The 19,324-nt window shown below is 50.7% G+C and overlaps 6 protein-coding genes across 6 annotated transcripts; 3 read left to right on the forward strand and 3 right to left on the reverse strand.

The window, feature by feature from the left end:
- Nucleotides 1-85: 85 nt before the first annotated feature.
- On the reverse strand, nt 86-2,568 carry STEHIDRAFT_132713 (hexose transporter; the record flags this gene model as incomplete). Its single annotated transcript, XM_007306413.1, has 14 exons — nt 86-337; nt 408-570; nt 650-876; nt 936-1,000; nt 1,067-1,171; nt 1,252-1,316; nt 1,374-1,550; nt 1,611-1,634; nt 1,691-1,790; nt 1,856-1,887; nt 1,942-2,093; nt 2,159-2,285; nt 2,374-2,406; nt 2,477-2,568. The coding sequence occupies 14 exons, from the start codon at nt 2,566-2,568 to the stop codon at nt 86-88; spliced, it is 1,614 nt and encodes a 537-aa protein (XP_007306475.1).
- A 724-nt stretch (nt 2,569-3,292) lies between these two features.
- STEHIDRAFT_123154 (uncharacterized protein) lies at nt 3,293-5,555 on the reverse strand. The gene is made up of 5 exons (XM_007306414.1): nt 5,506-5,555; nt 5,086-5,411; nt 3,839-5,023; nt 3,474-3,771; nt 3,293-3,383 (listed from the first exon to the last, which is right to left on the reverse strand). The coding sequence occupies exons 1-4, from the start codon at nt 5,523-5,525 to the stop codon at nt 3,479-3,481; spliced, it is 1,824 nt and encodes a 607-aa protein (XP_007306476.1). The 5' UTR covers nt 5,526-5,555; the 3' UTR covers nt 3,293-3,383; nt 3,474-3,478.
- A 2,825-nt stretch (nt 5,556-8,380) lies between these two features.
- STEHIDRAFT_170059 (uncharacterized protein) lies at nt 8,381-10,085 on the forward strand (the record flags this gene model as incomplete). The annotated part of the gene is made up of 4 exons (XM_007306415.1): nt 8,381-8,484; nt 8,539-8,848; nt 8,916-9,936; nt 9,988-10,085. Exons 2-4 carry the CDS (start codon nt 8,579-8,581, stop codon nt 10,083-10,085), a joined length of 1,389 nt encoding a protein of 462 aa, XP_007306477.1. The 5' UTR covers nt 8,381-8,484; nt 8,539-8,578.
- A 298-nt stretch (nt 10,086-10,383) lies between these two features.
- STEHIDRAFT_61334 (uncharacterized protein) lies at nt 10,384-11,151 on the reverse strand (the record flags this gene model as incomplete). Its single annotated transcript, XM_007306237.1, has 4 exons — nt 10,384-10,489; nt 10,587-10,855; nt 10,923-10,995; nt 11,063-11,151. The coding sequence occupies 4 exons, from the start codon at nt 11,149-11,151 to the stop codon at nt 10,384-10,386; spliced, it is 537 nt and encodes a 178-aa protein (XP_007306299.1).
- A 340-nt stretch (nt 11,152-11,491) lies between these two features.
- STEHIDRAFT_170061 (uncharacterized protein) lies at nt 11,492-13,108 on the forward strand (the record flags this gene model as incomplete). The annotated part of the gene is made up of 3 exons (XM_007306416.1): nt 11,492-12,012; nt 12,107-12,321; nt 12,448-13,108. 3 exons carry the CDS (start codon nt 11,492-11,494, stop codon nt 12,936-12,938), a joined length of 1,227 nt encoding a protein of 408 aa, XP_007306478.1. The 3' UTR covers nt 12,939-13,108.
- A 1,049-nt stretch (nt 13,109-14,157) lies between these two features.
- STEHIDRAFT_159024 (glycosyltransferase family 35 protein) lies at nt 14,158-18,944 on the forward strand (the record flags this gene model as incomplete). Its single annotated transcript, XM_007306417.1, has 30 exons — nt 14,158-14,242; nt 14,306-14,398; nt 14,526-14,599; nt 14,671-14,688; nt 14,745-14,777; nt 14,992-15,106; nt 15,173-15,378; nt 15,480-15,664; nt 15,734-15,766; nt 15,824-15,882; nt 15,959-16,042; nt 16,148-16,258; nt 16,330-16,352; nt 16,418-16,543; nt 16,606-16,617; nt 16,674-16,736; nt 16,810-16,832; nt 16,869-16,882; nt 16,942-17,001; nt 17,074-17,212; nt 17,286-17,583; nt 17,651-17,683; nt 17,743-17,833; nt 17,896-17,912; nt 17,972-18,194; nt 18,260-18,307; nt 18,372-18,522; nt 18,584-18,642; nt 18,711-18,793; nt 18,861-18,944. 30 exons carry the CDS (start codon nt 14,158-14,160, stop codon nt 18,942-18,944), a joined length of 2,643 nt encoding a protein of 880 aa, XP_007306479.1.
- Between the last annotated feature and the right edge of the window lie 380 nt (nt 18,945-19,324).

The raw sequence follows: 19,324 nt of genomic DNA on the forward strand, positions 1-19,324 counted from the left end.
CACCATGCAAAAGTTCACGATGACATCGCAGATAGCCGCTCTGTCAATAAGAGATTGCTATCAACTCGACCCCACACCTTCCCAATCACACCTTTTCTTCTGTGATGTCCTCTCTCATCTTCCTAGACCCCTTCTCGCTTCTCCCGTCAGTACTGTCGTCACCCTCTTCAGCATGAGGCTCGTGTATGCTCTGCTCGACGGCATGCTTCGCAATATTCTCCGTCGCATCTTCACCGTCGAACAACGCTGATGTTTCCTCGAGTGAAAGACCCTTTGTCTCGACGACGAAGAGATAGCAATACACTCCCTCGAACGCCAGCCAGCATACATAAAATATCTTCATCGCATGACACGCGATCATATGGGATAAGCGAAAGAGAGTCGGGGTAAGAGGGTATAAGACATACGTAGTACTTCCAGCCAAGCTTATTGAGGGCGATGGGGTTGACGTATTGGTTGAATATGAGGGCAAGTGAGATCGTAAAGTTGAATACGTTGAACCCTTTCGCACGGATGGAGTAAGGCAGAATTTCGACCGTGTACGAGACAATAATGGGGCTGAACGCGACGCTGCATTTCACCAGAACGTACGCATTAAAAGTCAGTCCTGTTGCATGAATTCGTCTAGTATGAAAGGAGAGGGACATACGCGTAGAATGCGTTGAACAGGAATATCATGGCAATGACGCTATGAGAGGCAGCGGTCGAACCATGCTCTGCATACAGCGCAGAACAAACAGTCTGCAGCATGAAGAAGATGGTCATTCCCGTTACCGATGTTAGGAAAAGGAATCGACGGCCGAAACGCTCGACCGTGAAGGCCCCAAAGCTTGCCCAGAAGAAGCTCCACATGGACAGGATGGCGTTGATTAAGAGCTAGATCAAGAGAAGAGGCTCAGATATATTCTAGCGTGAGGTGAGAAAAGAGCACGGACTTGTATGACTGGGCTGGTGATGCCAATTGTGTCAAAGACTCTACTCAAGTAGTAAGAAATGAGACCTGTCTAATCGATTCAGCCACATAACTTCTTGATGAGTAGCCAAAGAGTGATAGATGAAGACGGACCATTTCCACTCCATTGACTGAAGAAAGCTAAGGCGATGATGATTCGCATGCGACGTCTGTTTCCGGGCGTGGCGAACAGGGATCTGTATCCCACATTTCGTGCTACTACATCACGCGAATACAAATACACCGAGTCAAGGTATTACTTGTTGAACAATGAAAGGGAGACTCATAGACAGACATACCAGATCTGTCGTACTCGATTGCCGCTTTAATCTCCTCGTACTCGTATACGACGAGTGGGTCCTTGCTGTTGACGTAGTAGTTAGAGGCAACCGGCATCTATGAAGATCTATCATGGACTCACTCGTTCCCGTCCGCGTGATAATAAGCTAACGTCGCAATAGCCTCGGTATCTCTCCCCTTGCTGACCAACCACCTCGGACTCTCGGGGGCGAAGAGGACGAGGCATATCTGGATTATGGACGGAAGGCCTTGTATCAGGGAAGGGATACGCCAGGACCAGGTTCCGGCTATGAATTGCCTGTATGCACGGATTATTGAGTGACACATTCTGAGAGATTATCACGCTAGGGAGACGTACGTTCCAAACGTGACCCAGGCAGAGCTAAGCAAGGCGGAGTAAGCTTCAGTTAAGGGCGGAGTTGGACAGACATAGCTCACATAACAGCGCCAGCGATCCAGAGAGAGTTGTACATGGAAGTCAAAGGGGCACGGTATTGAGGGTATGAAAGCTCTGTGACAAGCATCGGGGCCGCGTTTGCTAGATTGCAAAGTTCGAGTAAGGACAGCGATACAAGAAGGCATCCGTAATGCAGCAGTACCCACCGGCGAAAGTCAAACCGAATCCTATCAAGAACCTATGGAGGGTCGTTTAACGAAGAGCAGGACTGTATGCGAAGTATTGCACTGACCTGGCGCCAATGAACATCCCAATAGACTGTGCAGCAGTCTGAATCGCGACGGCAATGCACATGATGAGAGCCCCGAAGAACACCGACCCACGACGGCCAACTCCATCAGCAAGGTATGGAGCAAACGGGTAACCGGCGAGAGAGCCTATATTCTGGAACATCGAGCTATTTAATGTTCCGTACAAGCGTGAAAAGGAGATAGGTTTCGAAGACTTGCCTGAATAGCGTTAAAGAGACCGAGCTTTGAGCCCTCTGGCTTTCCGAAGAAATCGTTCCACTGCTCCTCCGACTCCAAAGCGTTCATCATACTTCCATCATAACCGTTCGTGGATGAAGTGATGAGGCTACCGATACGCAAAACGAACGAAGGGATCAGTCCAACTTCCAGAATCTAATCGTCGCGGGTACAGCCGCTAGCAAAGAGATACGTACAGCAGGAGAAGCCATCCATTCAAGGCCATGAGCCTATCATACAGATTAACGTTAGTATCTTTGAGCTTGAGCTGACATTGATGCGCGAGGAAAATCGGCTCGCCTTCTATTGTTATACCACTTCTTCTCAGGATCCAGAAATTGACGATACCCAACATCCCTTCCCGAGAGATTGACGGTCGGACCAGCGCCCATATTGCTTTAGAGCTTACTGCGCTATACCGACGTGTTGTGCTCAGGAAAAAGCGTTGAGGAGGCCCTACACAACAGATGAACGGATAGGAGAAGAGATGCAAGACATAAGAATGTCTCTCGGTCGCATATATGCGTTACGGAGTACCGTGTCGCTATAAATGAAGTGCTTTGGGGCATCCTTCCGTGTCAGACGACGTGAGCGCATGACGGGGGAGTATCTACTTACGAGGAAGAATGTATACTGGAAGGGCCATGGGTAGATTGAAGAAGGCGGCATGATGTATATTCTGCTATTCTCGTTTGCCCTAAAGGAATAGTCGTGTTGGAAGATCCGCCGCTGGATGTCAACATACGCGGTGGCGTATTACCGAGGTTCTGGGGAGACGGAGGATGGTCCCTGACGGGCCGTCTTGGCTGAACTGTAGAAAATATGCGGTGAGAGGACGTAGATCGCGATGATAACATATCGGGAACAGCCTGGATACTTATCCGCTGTGCCTCGAGAGACCCAGGACACGCAAAGAACGAGAAGAGCAGGATGCGTTTCAGCTAGACTTTACATTCAACAGCGGTGTCTGACCATCATGCCTGACCGTTGACATGTCCATCTGGACGGTTGTCAATATTATAATGGCGATCTGAGAGATAGATTTATGAGTCAATAGACGAAAACGGATCCATACACAGTAACATAGGTCGAATCTCGGCGACACTTCGCTTGGTGCGCCACCTTACACCCAAAAGCCCTCCTAGGCTTCATGTCCTGAGCATCACAGAAGACGCAAACTCAAACTTCCACCGCCGAAGATACTATCCTGGGATGGGGTCGAGGGCAAAAGATAAACTGAGTTTAGCTTCGGTTCAAACCACGGTGCTCAGAGCAGCGAATAACATAGATGTCTTACCTTCGCTATAACACTCCCCTGTCCGATCGTCCCCTTCGCGCCTTCTCCCTTCGCGCCTTCTCCTCATCTTCACGTTTCAACCGATAATCGTAGTCAAAGCTGTCAACTTCTTCCTGCAAGGCCAGGCGCGTGGATGACGTCGTGTCACTGATGTCGCAATAATCACGTATATCAAGTTCCTCAAGAGGAGTACCGAGGGCCTTACGCTCGTGCGCCCATCTTGTCAAGTCCACGAGATCTTTGTCGGAGAGCTCCGTATTGCGCACGAACAAGCTCTTGATCTTCGGTAGGAATGAAGCTAGTCATGAAAGAATTAAAAGTCGTTAATACACAAAGTCCAAGCATGACCGAGAAACCGCACTCACCATTGCCTGGTTCAGACCCGGACTCATGACTGTCTTTGAGAGACAAGGCCTCCATGAACGTAGTCGACGCTTCTCCAGAGATGTGCAATGCCCTCAACTCTCGGCACGGCGCGAGGAGTTGGCGCCAATGATGAGCGTCGAGGACAGCCGAAGTGCACGTAAGTTCCAAACGAAGAGCATGTAATGCCTCGAGACCAACCAGGTGTTTGAAACTGAGCAGGAAGGAGAGTCGGCACAATTCATGCTCGTGGAATGTATGCATGTCGAACGACAATGCTCGACTCTGGCGCCTGTAATAATCGTTGCACCATCTCGGATTTTCCACGGTCTCCCAAGCGGACAAGGTGAGCGATCGGCACGACGTAATCTCCAAGCTAGCTGTTCGAGCCTCTGGACGGGAAAGAGACGAGAAACTACTCAAGCCGTCTTCCGCGGATAGAGACTGGTTCTGCTTGTTCCAGATCGTTATGGACACGCGCGTAGAAGCGGGAACGGTAATAAGAGATGTGAGCCGAGAACACGACGATATGCTCCCTTCGAGACAGAGGCGCTCGAGGTTGTCTAAGGGGACCGGGGCATGCGAAGATCTCGACGTCGGACTGGACGAGGGAAGAGCAGAGCCGGTCACCGCTAATTCAACGAGCTGGCGGTTGCGACCGAGGATGGTCGATATCTTTTCCATGGACGGTGCTTTTCCTGAAGGATTGCGAATTTCTATGAAAGTGAGGCCGGTGAAGATGTGTGAGTTCCAAGGAATGACCACCGGTCCAGATATCGATACGTGTCGCAGGCGAGGCGATTCCGACAAGAATATTTTGGACGGGAGAGTGAAAGGTTCGGTAGCTGTGTGTGAGTTGGACAATGAGAGTCTGAACTCTTCTAGCAAGGGAGCACCCTTCGATGTGAGGATAGAACCTAGGGACTTGAGGGTTGTCTTCGAAGCTGGGCCACTGAGGGAGAGTTCCTTTACGCGCTGGAGCTCTGCGAGCGTGGATTCAATGCGAAGGATGCTAGAAGCACTGGCGGAGGAGTTCTCGTCGGGGAAGGCGTAGGCAATGATCAAGGGAGCTCCTTGAGAGCGAACGAGCGATTCTGAAACCCACGCTGGGAGGGAAAACGGAATCCTTCCCCAAAGTGTTGCGGTTGAGACGGCGACTTCCCTCCATCTTTGGCAAACATGACTGACTTCATCGAGGAAAGACACCATCAGATCACATGATTGTACCAAGCGTCGATATTGTACATACCTTTGACCCAGCCAAGACTGTGTGACTGTAGAACATCTGAATCTGGCGGATTTTCAAGTTCATAGTAGTCCTCACGATTTTGCAAATATTGATCCTCGTCCATGGCTACCAGCGTGAATATCTTTCTAAGTATCTCGGGCGGAACACAAGAAATTGGAAGAAGAGCATTCTGTCGAGATCGGATGGCTGCCAGAAACCGGAGTGCTTTCTGTGCTTCCAACTCAAGGCCAGAACATGCTTCCCGAAGAACATGCGGATTTCGAATATTTTCAACACCCTCGTAGAGCCTTAGGCGATTATGAGTGAAGGTTTGCCACGCCTCGTCGCTGTTCAACACGGGCCACAGCGCAGAGAGGTTTCAAGTTCAGTTTCAGGTTCTTGAGACTACTGACGTCTACCAATACAAATAGAGAGACGTACCGCATATCCTTGTTTGACATTTGGAGCAGATTGATGTTGTTAGTTTGGATTTGGATGGATGTTACTAATTAGTGAGAGGAAGAGAAGAGCACGACGCGAGATTTGGACACAAGGCACTGACACACGGTGCTTGAAAGTTTGAACTCCGCAGCGGTTCCGGTAAATTGGTCAAACGCCACTGGCGAACAAAATTAACGTCTCTTCGTGAGAGTGCTCAAGTTGTAAGCCTCAGACTCTCACTTATAGTGTAACTCAGAGAACATACCTTTAATTTTAAACTACTAACCATGATAGAAATTGTATCCATCGTGTAATGCTTACTTACACGATCGCCAGATGCAACAGGCAAGTAGATCAGCTACTGTTGGTGACTTCCAGCCTATTCTCTCCAGGAAGGACAGGCGTTTTCAACAGTAACTCACCTTCGTCTCTCTGAGGGAATGATAAAAGGTATGTACATCAAGTCAAAAGTTACATGTCGAAAGCTGATGGTCAAGGGAGCTCCGAGTCGTAGTAGTCCACCCTAGTTCAAAGCACAAATACTGGCAGAAAGTGTCCCAGGCTGGTACAGGCTCAGCAGATCAGCGATGAAGTACTGTAGGTGTGAATCGTTGACATGGAATCTTGGGGTATGGGTAAAGGATGTGCTTCGAGGTAGCAATTAGTTACTATCGGGATACTTACCACAGTATGTGAATCCTGTGCAAGGATTCTGCTCTTCTGAAAACCCAGCACATACCGTCTCGAGCTCATGGTTTCGTGGCGAGCAACATTGGCGTTTCCATTCTTCTCTTCATTCTTCGTGAAATCGCTCCAGTTGTAAGTTTCGGATCATCAATCACATTAGACCGTATCTGCAACCGTTTAAACCGACTTTAAAACGGTGATCGGACCAATCGTCGCGTCCCATTGGGCTTTAGCGAGGTTAAGCGAGGTCAAAAATTCACTCGCAGATACGGTCTATTGTAACTTTTCAAAGATACCTCTAATAACATACAGGAAGAATATCGATCGTAAAGTGCCTACACTAGATGCAACATGGCAGGTACTTATATCAGCCACTTCTCGTTCATTCCATTTTCTAGACTTGATACTGGTCCAACAGCTACTGGAATACCCGCCGTAAATTTCTACTCATCCGATACATCTGGTAAGAAACTGTTTAGCCTCGTCGTTCAATCCAGGAAGGACAGGCGACTTTTTAACAGCAATTCACTTTCATCCCCTTCAAAAGAGTGATAAAAGGTATGTACATCGACTCGAAAGCTGATGGTCAAACGAGCTCGTAGTAGCTCACCCTAGGTCCTGGAGAACAAAGTTTGGACTCAGCTGAACCTTGCAGGATAGATGAGTGAAAGACGTAGAAACAGTCGACATATTGGGGTCAGCGTGAGCTCAAAGCACAAGGTTCCAGAAAGTGTCCTCTGATGCAGACCCGTCCAGGCTCCTAGCTAGAGATCGGGGGATCAGCGATGAAGCTGAAGCACTGCCAGTAGGTGTGTATCGTTGACATGGAATCTTTAGGTATGGGTAAATGATGTGCTTCGAGGTAGCAATCGTAGCTATTGGGAAACTTACTGGAATATGCCAATCCTTTGTGAGGATTCACGCTCCCGAGTACCCAACACAGACCGTCTCGAGCTCATGGGCGTGTCGCAATGCATGCTGCCTCTGTCCATGCATGCCTCAAGGAAAGAAGACTGAGTGAAAAGATCCGTCATGGGCACAAGCTCTCTGCACTACGCGTTTCATTAATCGTTAATTCTCGCATGCTTAGGTTGAATCACCTTCTTATACCACAGCCTAGATGACCACATTTCCGAGGAAAACGTTGCAAATCATAGCACCCGTCGCCTCGCTGGATCCACAACGGCACTACATGGCCACACAACAAATGCGGGGGAAGTAAATGACGCAGTGCTCATCGTTAGCGACGTATGGTATGACGCTTTGACTCTGTCTCTCAGGGTCGCTATAAGTATTGGCCGCGTCCAGCGAATCCTTGACACTCAAGCCTGGCCGTGTATGTCGCGACGATAGCCAAATGCGTAAGCACCTATTCTTCTGTCTGATTTTGACGAATTCCTTCTTGCCGCATCGTCATCATCAGGTATATGAAAATCGATGAAACTCGGAAGATGTCAAGTCGTTCCAGAAGACAACCCTACAGAGCTCCACAGCAGCTTACCATTCGTCGCTGTGGACGAAGCGCCAGACGACGTACATCCCGCAGAATAGTACGTCCTCGAGCTCCATCGAGGCGCACATTGACGTCGATAGCAACTCGCCAGCGTACATTTCGTAAGATGGAATCATCGTGCCGCCAAACCTCGCACGACCAGCGGAAATTGAACATCCCTAAAGGCCCATTTTTCGCTAGTCGCGCGGTTGATGGTCACTTGTCAGTTCATCGTGGTTCGTTGACTTTAGGGTTTGAGATGCGAACCGCGTGTATGTAAATGGCCTGTTCCCTCCGCCCAAACTCCCCGCCATCTCATTGCCCTTTCATCCGGAATAGGCAATGAACGTGTTCGACACAACATTGCAACGTTGGCGCTCGAAGGTAGTCCTAACGTCACCCACTAGAAAATAAACCCACCGTGTGCGCGGCTCAAGGCGACAAGAGAATACAATTCATTATTTTTTGAATGAAGCCCGATCTAGCGAGACGCATGGACGTGCCAACGCTAGGCGCTGAGCGTCGACGGAGCGATGGGAACACTCATCGGCGAAGGCGAATCCTGAGATGCTCGCTCCTTATGCGAAGAAGCGGGAGCGGAGGACGGAGATGGTAAATAGCAATACCATATATAGACGCAAACTCTCCGTCGATTTCCACCCTAATTCCAACCCGTCAGTATAAGTAGACCGGACGGTGCGCACGTCGCCCGTAGATTTCAACCGCCCCACCCCCCGCGTGCATTCACTGTCCACGCCCCTCGACGCGTCCCCTCTAGTTGTTGGATATTCAGAGCTTCGGTATGTCATCTCCTGTATCATAGTGTGAACGAAGGGCTGATGGGAACCATCAAGACTGGAACATCTTGTTTAGTAAAATTTCGACGAACCGGAAATGTCACCCTCTCGGCTCACCGCCTCTCACGAACGCGAACAAGGCAAAGACGCGGTCTATGGGAGCAGACTGTCACGGTCAGATATCCGTGCCTGGGCCACCACGTCTGCTCGTCCAGAACAATCTCAATCATCACACGCATCCTCGTACTCTTCTCCTTCTCGTCGTCCAGACCGCGATCCACACCGTTCGACATGGACAGGGGCCGACAGAGCCAAGCACTCGGGCCGCCATACTGTTGTGGACCAGTATGGCCAGTACGGTTCGCTGGTGAGTGAGAACGGTTGCCAGAAGTCTCGGAAGGCTACTTTCTGAGTTTGCGTATAACTTTATGCAGCCCACGCGCACATCTGCTCGTCCTGCGCCGCATCGAGCAAGCACCATCCAGGAAACTCATCATCCGAGGAAGAAGAGAAGCAGCCCTGCCGTCGCCGCCACACCCGCCACCATCGCAGTCGCTCAAGCCAGATGGACTAACCCACGGTCACCCTCCTCTCCACTCAATCCCCAGAGCACCACATCTCGTAAACCTTCAACTCGCAAACCTTCCGCCGTCCGTAGCCGCACTCTTCCTCCACCCACTCGTCCCCGCGGTCTCAACCGTTATTGTAACTCTGGCGACGACTGGCTCAATTATAGCTCCGGCTCTGACTCGAAGGAGGAGAGCGACTCGGGCTCCTCGTATTCAGAACCCTCTGTGGCGGCTTCGCCGCCGCCACAAACGCCTCGGAATGTATTCTCTTCCTTCGAATTCGCCCCATTCTCCTTAGACAATGTTCAGCCGACAGCGTCGTCGTCACCACGCGTTCGTGCTGCAGACGATCGCGGATACGAACAAAGTCGCGACAACGGCAGCACTCTCCCTCCGATATCTTTCGACCGCGACGATGATGGACTGGACGGACTGGCGCACCTGTACTCCTGGGCCGCCTTTTCGGCATACACAGACGGGCATGAATCATCACAAACGCCGGACTACCTCGGCGGTGCATCATTCCTCGCTACCCCATCCTCGCACCCCGACTCCGCTCCAGAGCCGCGTTCCCCCACTGACGAGAAGAAACACGCCCTACTTCTGACGCTCGCGGGCAAACGGACGATCAAGTCGCCGCCAGAAACACCACCGGAGAAGAAAAAACCCATCATACGTCCTGGACCGCCTCCGAAACCGCACGAACGAGGCCGTTCGCAGGGGGAGAAACGGAAGGGCTTTCTTCCAGTATCGGTGGCGAGGCTTTTGAGGAAGGTATCGGCGGATTCACTTGACAAGTATTTTGGGCAGAGTCCTTTGCAGGGGCCTGGTTCCGAGTCGAAGGACGAAACGGGTGCGGGTGCGGAAGAAGGGAAAGGCGGGGATAGTGAGTCCATTCCTTCGTGTTTATTGATGGATTTGCGCGTTGCTGTAACAGGGTGTTGTGCTGACTGGTTCTTCATCTTGGATGTGGGTGACTGTTTGGCGAGTGCAGAGGAGAAGACGAGTTCGTGGAAGAGACGGTTTCGGAGTTGAGGAGAGTATGGGCTGGGCACACGCGTGGGCGCGGGTATATTTATAGATAGATGACACTGTTACGATGTAAACCACCGGAATCTGACCATGCATGAGTATGCGAAACTGGAAGCGAGACTTGTGAGCAGCAACACTGTTAGACGGGGGAAGAACATTCAGAACGATAAACAAAGCAGAGCAAACAACCATAGAGATTCGTATACATTATGACCGGGCCCAATTCGCCCTAGGCCTCAAGGCCTCATGACCCGGAATGAGAGACCTTGAGTTCGAATGGAAGCTCTCGATACAGACTCGATCACTTCGTCTTCGTCTGTTTCGCCACACGGTCAGACACGGAGAAAGACGCGGTGATGTCCTTCCCGAAGGTATAGATGATAGCACTCGGAACTATCAACCAAATCCTACAAATGAACGAACGAACGAACGAACGCCGCTAGTCAGCTATTTTGCGCTCGCCGCTCTCACCGACCCCATCGACCAAAGAACAGACACGCTTACCCATTCGGTATAATCCACAACGTGATCAGGTCGACCATGTTGTTATGTCCCACCGAACACCCCCCACAGAAATATTCCTGCAACCAATAGAGGACGGTCTTCGAGAGCGTCATCACGACGGCAGCGAAGCCTACGACGGGAGCGGCTGGCCATTGTGCGACGTGGGCGAGATAGACGTAGTAGAGGTTCATGAAAGTTTCGACGAGGTTGAGGAAGGATTGGGCGTTTGTGAAGCCATCGCCTTTTTCGAGGGCTTGGACGCCGTAGACCTGATTGAGGGGTCGAGTTGAGACTTGGCTACGCTTTGGAGACAGAAGTATGGGTGAAGGTACGTACGTAGTCGACTTCTTGGTAGAGTGCGTAGGGAGACCAGATCCAGTGCAGGTCTCCGCCTTTCATGGACCGTGGACTGGTCGGTCGATGGGAAGGTCGATGAGCCGGCTGTATACCCTCTACCATAAATATGGTGTGCTCACCGCATGAAACAGTATCCCGCATCCCAGAAAATTACGGGTGCGGACAACAAAAACCAAGCGGAGATCCACCAGTAAGTTTTTGGAGCCATTGTGTACGAGAGATAGAATTTTTGTCGTCCAGGACAGAGAAACGAAGGTGGTAGAGAAGGAGGAAGCCTGTCGTGGTTGGTGAGAACGAAGTCAGGAGGAGGGCCACGAGACCTGTGCGTGGGCCACCGCCACACCATGGCACCAACTTGTTGTTTCCTATCACGTGAAAGCGCGTAAATTGGCCTTTGACGCGTCTTTTGGGAAACTGCGTGTCTTGAACCGCAACTTGGCTTTGAGCCACCACTACGACAGTTCTACGTCTCCTCCGTTGCCCTTGTATCCACTTCTACGTGTCTTCTCCTCCCATCTTGACGTTTTCTGCTCAAATTTTGCTCCAACATGATGGACATCGACATGCCAGACGCGCCTCCGATGTATCCACCATTGAAACGTCGACGAGAGTCCGACTCCGAATCTACTCGAGCCTCGTCGTCTCAGCCACACTCTCAGCCTAGCATCCCATACTCTATATCACCCAACGGCGACGCCCTATCATCTTCCAAACGTCGACAACTTGAATCACAAGTTTTGCAGCGCAGGATTTCGCTCTCCCAGCTGCAGCCTCACGTCGGACTCGTACGACCAACATACAAACCATACTGGCACGACGACGGAGACCTTATCATTGTTGTCGACAACCATATCTTCAAGCTTCCCAGGATGTGGCTGTTGTCGTCGGAGATATTCGAGGATATGTTCTTAATGGCGTTACCTCCAAATCCGAATTCGAGTACCACTAGTATGGAGCCCACTTATGCCGGCGTTGACGCGCAGGAGATGTTCGAAGGCTGTCCTGTCGTTCATCTGTCGGACAAGGCACAGGATTGGATGGCCGTTCTACAGTATTTGGATAACCCTCGGTGAGCAACCCCCCCTGCTTCTTTCCCCTGCTCAAATGTGGGCATTGTGTTGTCAAAGCATGAGTGGCAGGAATTGACGGGTGAACTAACAAAGTAACTATCAATTGGACTCGGCGGCGGATGCGGATGATTCCAGTCAGTTCTGGGCGCGGTACAATATTCCGTATGAGACCATTGCGAGCGTGCTGAGGATTTCGTCGAAGTATGAGATGGCGGAATTGAGGAAGACGGCCGTGAAGCATGTGTTTCGTCTGTGGCCGCCTTCGATACGAAAGATGGACGAACGCGCATTTTCGCATGAGAGGATAGGTATGTGACCCCTTCCTCTCTCAGTCATATGTGCACGAAACCGTATAGACTAACCATGTCTTCCGCCCTGTCCTTTCGTTCCTCGTTTGATCACTCGTTCTGGTCTTCAAGACGCAATATCACTAGCACGCGAATGCGACCTTCCCGAGATCCTTCCCTCAATATTCTACTCCCTCTGTATAGAGATGCATCACAGCACCCTCTCTCCCACCCTCCGATCTCACCTCTCCCGGGTCGACCAACTCCGCATCCTCCAAGCCACTCCGCGTCTCTCCGCATTTCACAAACAAACGCTCGACAAAGCCTCTTTCGGCGCTGCGTGCGAACATCAATCATGCGCTATGAACCTCGATAATTATTGGGCCCAGGCCATGCAGGTGGTCGACAAGAACGCATGTACAAATCCCTTGGGAGGTATACCAGGATCTTTCGCGGGTGGGACAACGGCGGAGTGGGATACTGCGGATGTGGGTGGGTGGATGATGAGGGCGTTGTTGATTATGCTGGAGAATAGGGTGGAGAAGGTGTGTCGGGATTGTATGGACTTGCATTGGGAGTATGTGGACGAGAGGATGCAGGTGTTGGAGATGATCCTGCCGAGGTTTTTAGGACTTTGAGGCGAGTTGGGGTGATGGACTCACGTTTCGTTTTTATAGGTACGTATGCATATGACCGTTCTTATCTTGCTTTGCTCTGCTCGTCACAACGTTCTTAGTCGGGATACACTACATTACATCAATACTTGCTCCCTCGCTATATACGTCTCGTTAGTCAGGCCATTTACAACTTTTATAATGATAAAGAAAACATTCAGACTTGTTGCAGCGACGTGCATAGGTAGAAGGATAGAATATCTGTTTACTCGGGGGGGAATCATGACCCACCGATGGATAACGTATATATCGCAGGACTCTACTTGAGAACCATAGCCGCAGTGTGTCGCATTGTGTCGCGATGTGTCCCCGTTGGGAGAAAGTTCTCACGCATCAACCGCTATCGCTGTGGCCCGATTTGGAAAAGCGACCCACGTGTGCTCAAGTTGCCAAAGTCCGTCCCTGCCCGTCGATGCCCGATTTGAAACAACCTTTCGGTGATTTACTGCCAATTTACTGCCAACCAAGCTGTCCACTGTGATGAACTTCGCCTCGACTATCACCTCACCCCAGATATCTTTCCTATGGAAAAGTAGGCGTCTTACCGGCCGGGGAAGAGAGAGATGGAAGCATGGCATAAGTACTCAGATGATACAGCAGAATAGCTAACTGGCACTATGAAAGGGACGTTGTGGAGTGGGAGGCATCAGATTCAGAAGGCGCAGAAGATACTAACTTTGGTCGCATGGTGGATGTGAGGCTATGGGTCTCTATAAGAGGAAAAAATGCAGGCTATAACCTCGTCAAAATACTCACCGGACCTTCACCCAGTCATTGTCGCTGGCGCATTGCGCCCGCCAAGTCCAGAACTTGGGAAGATACGCTCTCGACCGCAACTCGCCCCCCATCGTTCTGCGGGGTCGAAAACTTTTCAAGCACTCGACCGTGCATCTGACCGAGAAGCTGAGGCCAGCTGTACCAGCCCAGCTGACTGCATAGTTCACAGTCAATTGTACGCTTTGAGCACACAGAGGACTGATTTGTCCGTGACGTCAGTCAAAGCCGACGAACCCATTCCTCCGAGCCCTCACGGTGACTGTGAGGACATATCGGAAATCCCGCCTTTCCCCGTCTTTAAATACCGCTCTCGCGCCCCATTTCTCCTATCTCGTCCTCCTCCCCGACCTCTACGTGAGCCACCGGAGACGACGACGACTAGCATCATCAGCGCCGACACTGAGCGATGACTTCTAGTATTGATACGAGTAGCATCGGGAAACCCCCGGCGGGTGGGCGCAAGGGTCGTAGGCACGTACGATCTTTGACCGGTGCGTCCCTTCGTCTCTGCCAGGGCTACAAGGACTGATCTTACTGATTTCTCTGGACTTCAGGTGATTTCCCCGAAGTCGACGAGAAGGGTCAGGAGAAGTGGCCGAAGGGTGACGAGAAAGCTTGGAAGGATGCGTTGCGGGATGTCTACACAGGTACGTCCTCATTCCGCGGATTCGGTTCACGCGCCCCACATTCCCCATCCCCGCCTCCAAGCATCCTTTACATGCTTCCTCCATACTCTGATCCATAGTGACCATTATTGAACACTTGTTATAATAGACGTCCCCACCATCACAAAATCCATCGTCAACCATGTTCAGACCTCCATCGCGAGGGCGCCATACAATGTCGACGTATGTCCGATGCCCTATCATGCCCGGCGCATTTATTCCGATAATTCTGACCTATCATTTGTGCTTTGTAGGATTTCGGCGCATACCAAGTTTGTCTTTCGTCCGTAATATCTGTCGGAGTATACCAACACTGATCGTCGTGCAGGCTGCTGCTCTCTCTGTCCGAGACAACTTGATCGTAAGTCGTATTTCTGCGATTGGAAGCCCCTGTCTTTCGGGAAATTCCCGGAACCAGCCGTAACGTGGCGTGGCGCGTGAACTCCCCTAGTTGTGGCCCATGTAGCACTTGACTTTTCAGGCTGTGTTGTGTTGAGACACACATCCCGCGCCTTTTGCATTTCTGATTGAAAGTTCTAACTATCATGCTGAACAATAATGGTTTGTGCCCATAGGTCAACTGGAACTCTACCCAGTTGCATTACACCCGCAAGGCCCCTAAAAGGGCGTACTATCTCTCCCTTGAGTTCCTCATGGGCCGCACGCTCTCAAACGCTCTTTTGAACCTTGGTCAGTTCCGCCCTTCTATCCGACCAAACCAATTAACTCACGTTTCTCCCTGGTATCTGATCGAAGGCGTCGTCCCGGAGTATACCGACTCGCTCAACGCCCTTGGGTTCAACATCGAAGACATCCTTGTCCAAGAACGTGACGCCGGTCTCGGGAATGGTGGCCTTGGCCGTCTAGCCGCTTGCTACCTCGACTCTTCTGCTAGCCAGGAGTTACCGGTATGGGGATATGGGTTGAGATACAAGTACGGTATCTTCCAGCAGCTCATCAAGGTGCGTTTCAACTCTTTATTTATTGCCTGATTTTATCTGGACGGAGTGGGCGATAGTCGTTTGACATGTACTCATTGCTGGTTTGCGTGGCGCGTCATCAGGCCGAGGATGGAACGCAACTCGAGGCTCCTGACCCCTGGCTCGAATACCAAAACCCATGGGAGCTGCCCCGTCTGGACGTCACCTACGAGATCAGGTTTTACGGAAGCGCGGATAGATACACGGACGGCTCTGGTAGGGCTGTTTGGAGCGGTGGACAAGAAGTGCTTGCTGTGGCATACGATGTGTACGTCTTTCGTCCGTGATTATGGTTCATGCAGGTAGAATACTGACCTATCTCGCTTACTATTTCAAGGATGATCCCAGGATACCACACCAAGAACACGAAGTGAGTACAAGCCGTTTGTATGATGATCGTAAAAGCGTTGAATGAACTCGCGAATAGCAACCTCCGCCTTTGGGAGTCCAAGCCCAAGCGTGGCTTTGACTTGCAGAGCTTCAACGGTCAGTCACGCCTCTCACCATCATAGTTCATCTCCTTTCGCTGCTGAGTTTCTTTGACTTATTTTTCATTATGTAGCCGGTGACTACGAACGTGCCGTTGAGACGTCGAACACTGCGGCAGCCATCACAGCCGTTCTATACCCGAACGACCACACTACCTGTTCGTCCCTCCCTTCTCCATTTCTATCTCAGTGATATGAACATCTCCGCTGCCGCATTGTGCTTATTGTCGAGGTGACTGTGCTGACTATCGTGGTCTGAACAGTCGGAAAGGAGCTTCGGTTGAAGCAGCAGTACTTCTGGACTGCGGCAAGTCTGGCGGATATGATGAGGAGGTTCAAGCACCTTGATAAACCTATCACCGAGTTTGCGGAATGTGAGTCGTGTCTTCTACCCTTGCATGGTATCTGCACATTTTGGTCAGGGGTTATTGAACTTGCTTTTCAGACAACGCTATCCAGTTGAACGACGTAAGCACTTGTCTCCTTCTTCTCGCCGGTCATAGATGAGACAGAAGCTTATACGATCCGTGTAGACCCACCCTACCCTCGCCATTGTTGAGTTGATGCGCATGCTTGTCGACGAGGAGGACGTCCCGTGGGACCAAGCCTGGACCATCGTAACCCAGACGTTCTTCTTCACTAACCACACCGTTCTCCCCGTAAGTCTTGCGAATATCAGCATTTCCTTTACATTACTGACCAATTGTTGCCCCGGATGCAGGAAGCGCTCGAGGTACGGCGTGCGATAAATGTTCGAGAGATGGAGCTAACAATCCATACATGGTCTAGAAATGGGCCGTCCCGCTCATGCAACACCTCCTGCCGAGGCATATGCAGATCATCTTTGATGTCGTAAGTTCCTCATTTAACTTTTCGTGTTTTCAATGAGATTTACTAACTTGGACATGATTTTAGAACATGTAAGGACAGCTATCTGGTCGTATTTTTGTTACTATAAGCTGACCATCGTTCGACGGTTAACAGGCTCTTCCTGAAGTGTACGTATTTTGCTACAATTTCTGCTCGAGTGCGTGCTGATGAGGGCCTTGACGTACAGCGGTCGCACAGAAGTACCCAGGCGACCGTGAAAAGCTTGCCCGGATGTCGCTCATCGAAGGTCCGTGCTGGGCCCATCATCTGTTACACCTCACGTTTGCGAATATTTGACGATAATTCTCGCTCAACATAGAGGGCTTCCCACAGCAAGTTCGCATGGCCAACCTCGCCGTCATCGGTTCACGCAAGGTCAACGGTGTCGCAGAATTGCACAGTCAGCTCGTGCAATCGATGATCTTCCCTGACTTCGTAGAGTTCTACGGAAAGAGCAGGTGCGATCATCTCTTTTTCATTCTATGGGCCACAAACTGATAGTACGCGCATGTGGCGTGTGGACGGACGTAGGTTCAGCAACGTTACCAACGGAATCACCCCCCGTCGCTGGCTCGACCAGTGCAACCCCGATCTTTCTGCGCTCATCACCGAGACGCTCGGACTCGAGCGTAACGTCTGGCTGAAGGACCTGTTCAAGCTCGAGGGCTTGTTGAAGCATGTCGACGATACGGCGTTCCAGAAGAAGTGGGCGGTCGTGAAGAGACAGAATAAGGAGCGGCTGGCTCATTTTGTGGAGAAGCAGATGGGCGTAAAGGTTGATACGGATGCAATGTTCGATGTGCAGATTAAGAGGTTGCATGAGTATAAGGTACGCCGCTTCTGCTTTTGGCACGATGCTGTGAGATATTGAGCAGACATCTTTTTTGACCACTTAGCGTCAAACTTTGAATATCCTTGGTGTTATCCACGTGCGTACATTCCTCATTTCATGTAGCACATTTACTGACGATATATTCTACATTCGTAGAGATACCTGCTCATCAAGAGCATGACGCCCGAGGAGAGGAAGAAGGTCGTCAAGAAGGTTGTTTTCTTCGCTGGAAAGGCTGCGCCTGGCTGTAAGTCGCTTTTCTCTTGTCATTGCTACAACATCGTTTGACGAATATGGTTTGTTTGCTAGACTACATTGCTAAGCTCGTAAGCTTCGCTTTTCTTGCCTCCCTGCACGCTCCGTACTGATACCCCACACCGAACAGACCATCCGTCTCATCGTCAACGTCGCCAAGCACATCAACAAGGACCCGGACACCAACGAATACCTTTCGCTCTTCTTCCTTCCGGACTACTCCGTCTCACTCGCGGAGGTGCTCATCCCTGCCTCAGACATCAGCCAGCATATCTCGACTGCTGGTACCGAGGCGTCTGGAACGTCGAACATGAAGTTCTGTTTGAATGGTGGGCTGTTGGTCGGAACCGTCGGTGGGTGTCTCTGTCGTCTAGCAAGAAGTGGCCGAGATACTCATACATTTTCGTACATGAAATAGATGGAGCAAACATCGAGATCGCTGAAGAGGTTGGAGAGGACAACGTTTGTGAGTATTGTGGCGTTATATTCGGTCGTATAGACTGGTATACTGATCATTTGACTATTTCTAGTCTTCTTCGGTCACTTGACCCCCGATGTCGAGGATCTTCGCTACCAGCATACCTACCACCCCGTCCCTGTTGAGGAGAAGTCCCCTGCTTTGGCTCACGTCCTCAACACTGTCTCTTCCGGCGCTTTCGGAGACGGTGGCGTCTACGAACCGTAAGTGTATCCCCCAGTATTCGGGTCAACATGAATTCTGACGCATGATTCTTTGTGTAAGGCTCCTCAACACCATTCGCCAGGGCGACTACTACATCCTCACTGAGGACTTTGACTCCTGTAAGCTACTGTCCATAGTATTCAAAGTGCGATGAGAGTATTATCTCTGACGTCATTTGTCACGGTAGACATTCGCGCGTTGGAGATGGTCGACGAGGCGTATGCGGACCGTACGGAGTGGACCAAGAAGAGTATCAGGACGACGGCTAAGGTACGTGTTTACTGGTCCTTCTCTCTCCGAGATGGTAATGCTGATCCTCTTTTGGCGTATTGTATAGATGGGCAAATTCAGCTCCGACAGGGCGATCATGGAGTACGCGGAGAGCTATTGGAACATCGAGAGCGTGAAGTTGTCGGAGTGAGAGCCTCTGTCTTTGATACTTCCGGCTCGTGTTGCATAAAGAAGAGTGGCCATCGTAGAAAAGGACATTGTATGGGTGACGTGGTCAGTGAAACGCCGGTATTCGTTGACGCAGAGGAATACGTACACATTCTTCGGTTCAGCATACATACATATTGAACCTTGTCTTGATCTTGCTATGGCACGACTTACGAATTCATGTCTTGAGAAAGCGTGTACGAGTATCACTTTGGCGCATGAGTGTTTATAGATGCGTACTGATGACATCTGTGGAGTGAGACCAAAGGGAGACCTTTGTGGGAGGGCGCGGTTCCATTCGTACAAGCCGATGTCTCCGTGAACATTCAGAAGAGAAACTTCAAACAAAACCGCATTCCTATG

The sequence above is a fragment of the Stereum hirsutum genome, assembly GCF_000264905.1.
Source record: "Stereum hirsutum FP-91666 SS1 unplaced genomic scaffold STEHIscaffold_11, whole genome shotgun sequence".
NCBI lineage: Eukaryota > Fungi > Basidiomycota > Agaricomycetes > Russulales > Stereaceae > Stereum > Stereum hirsutum.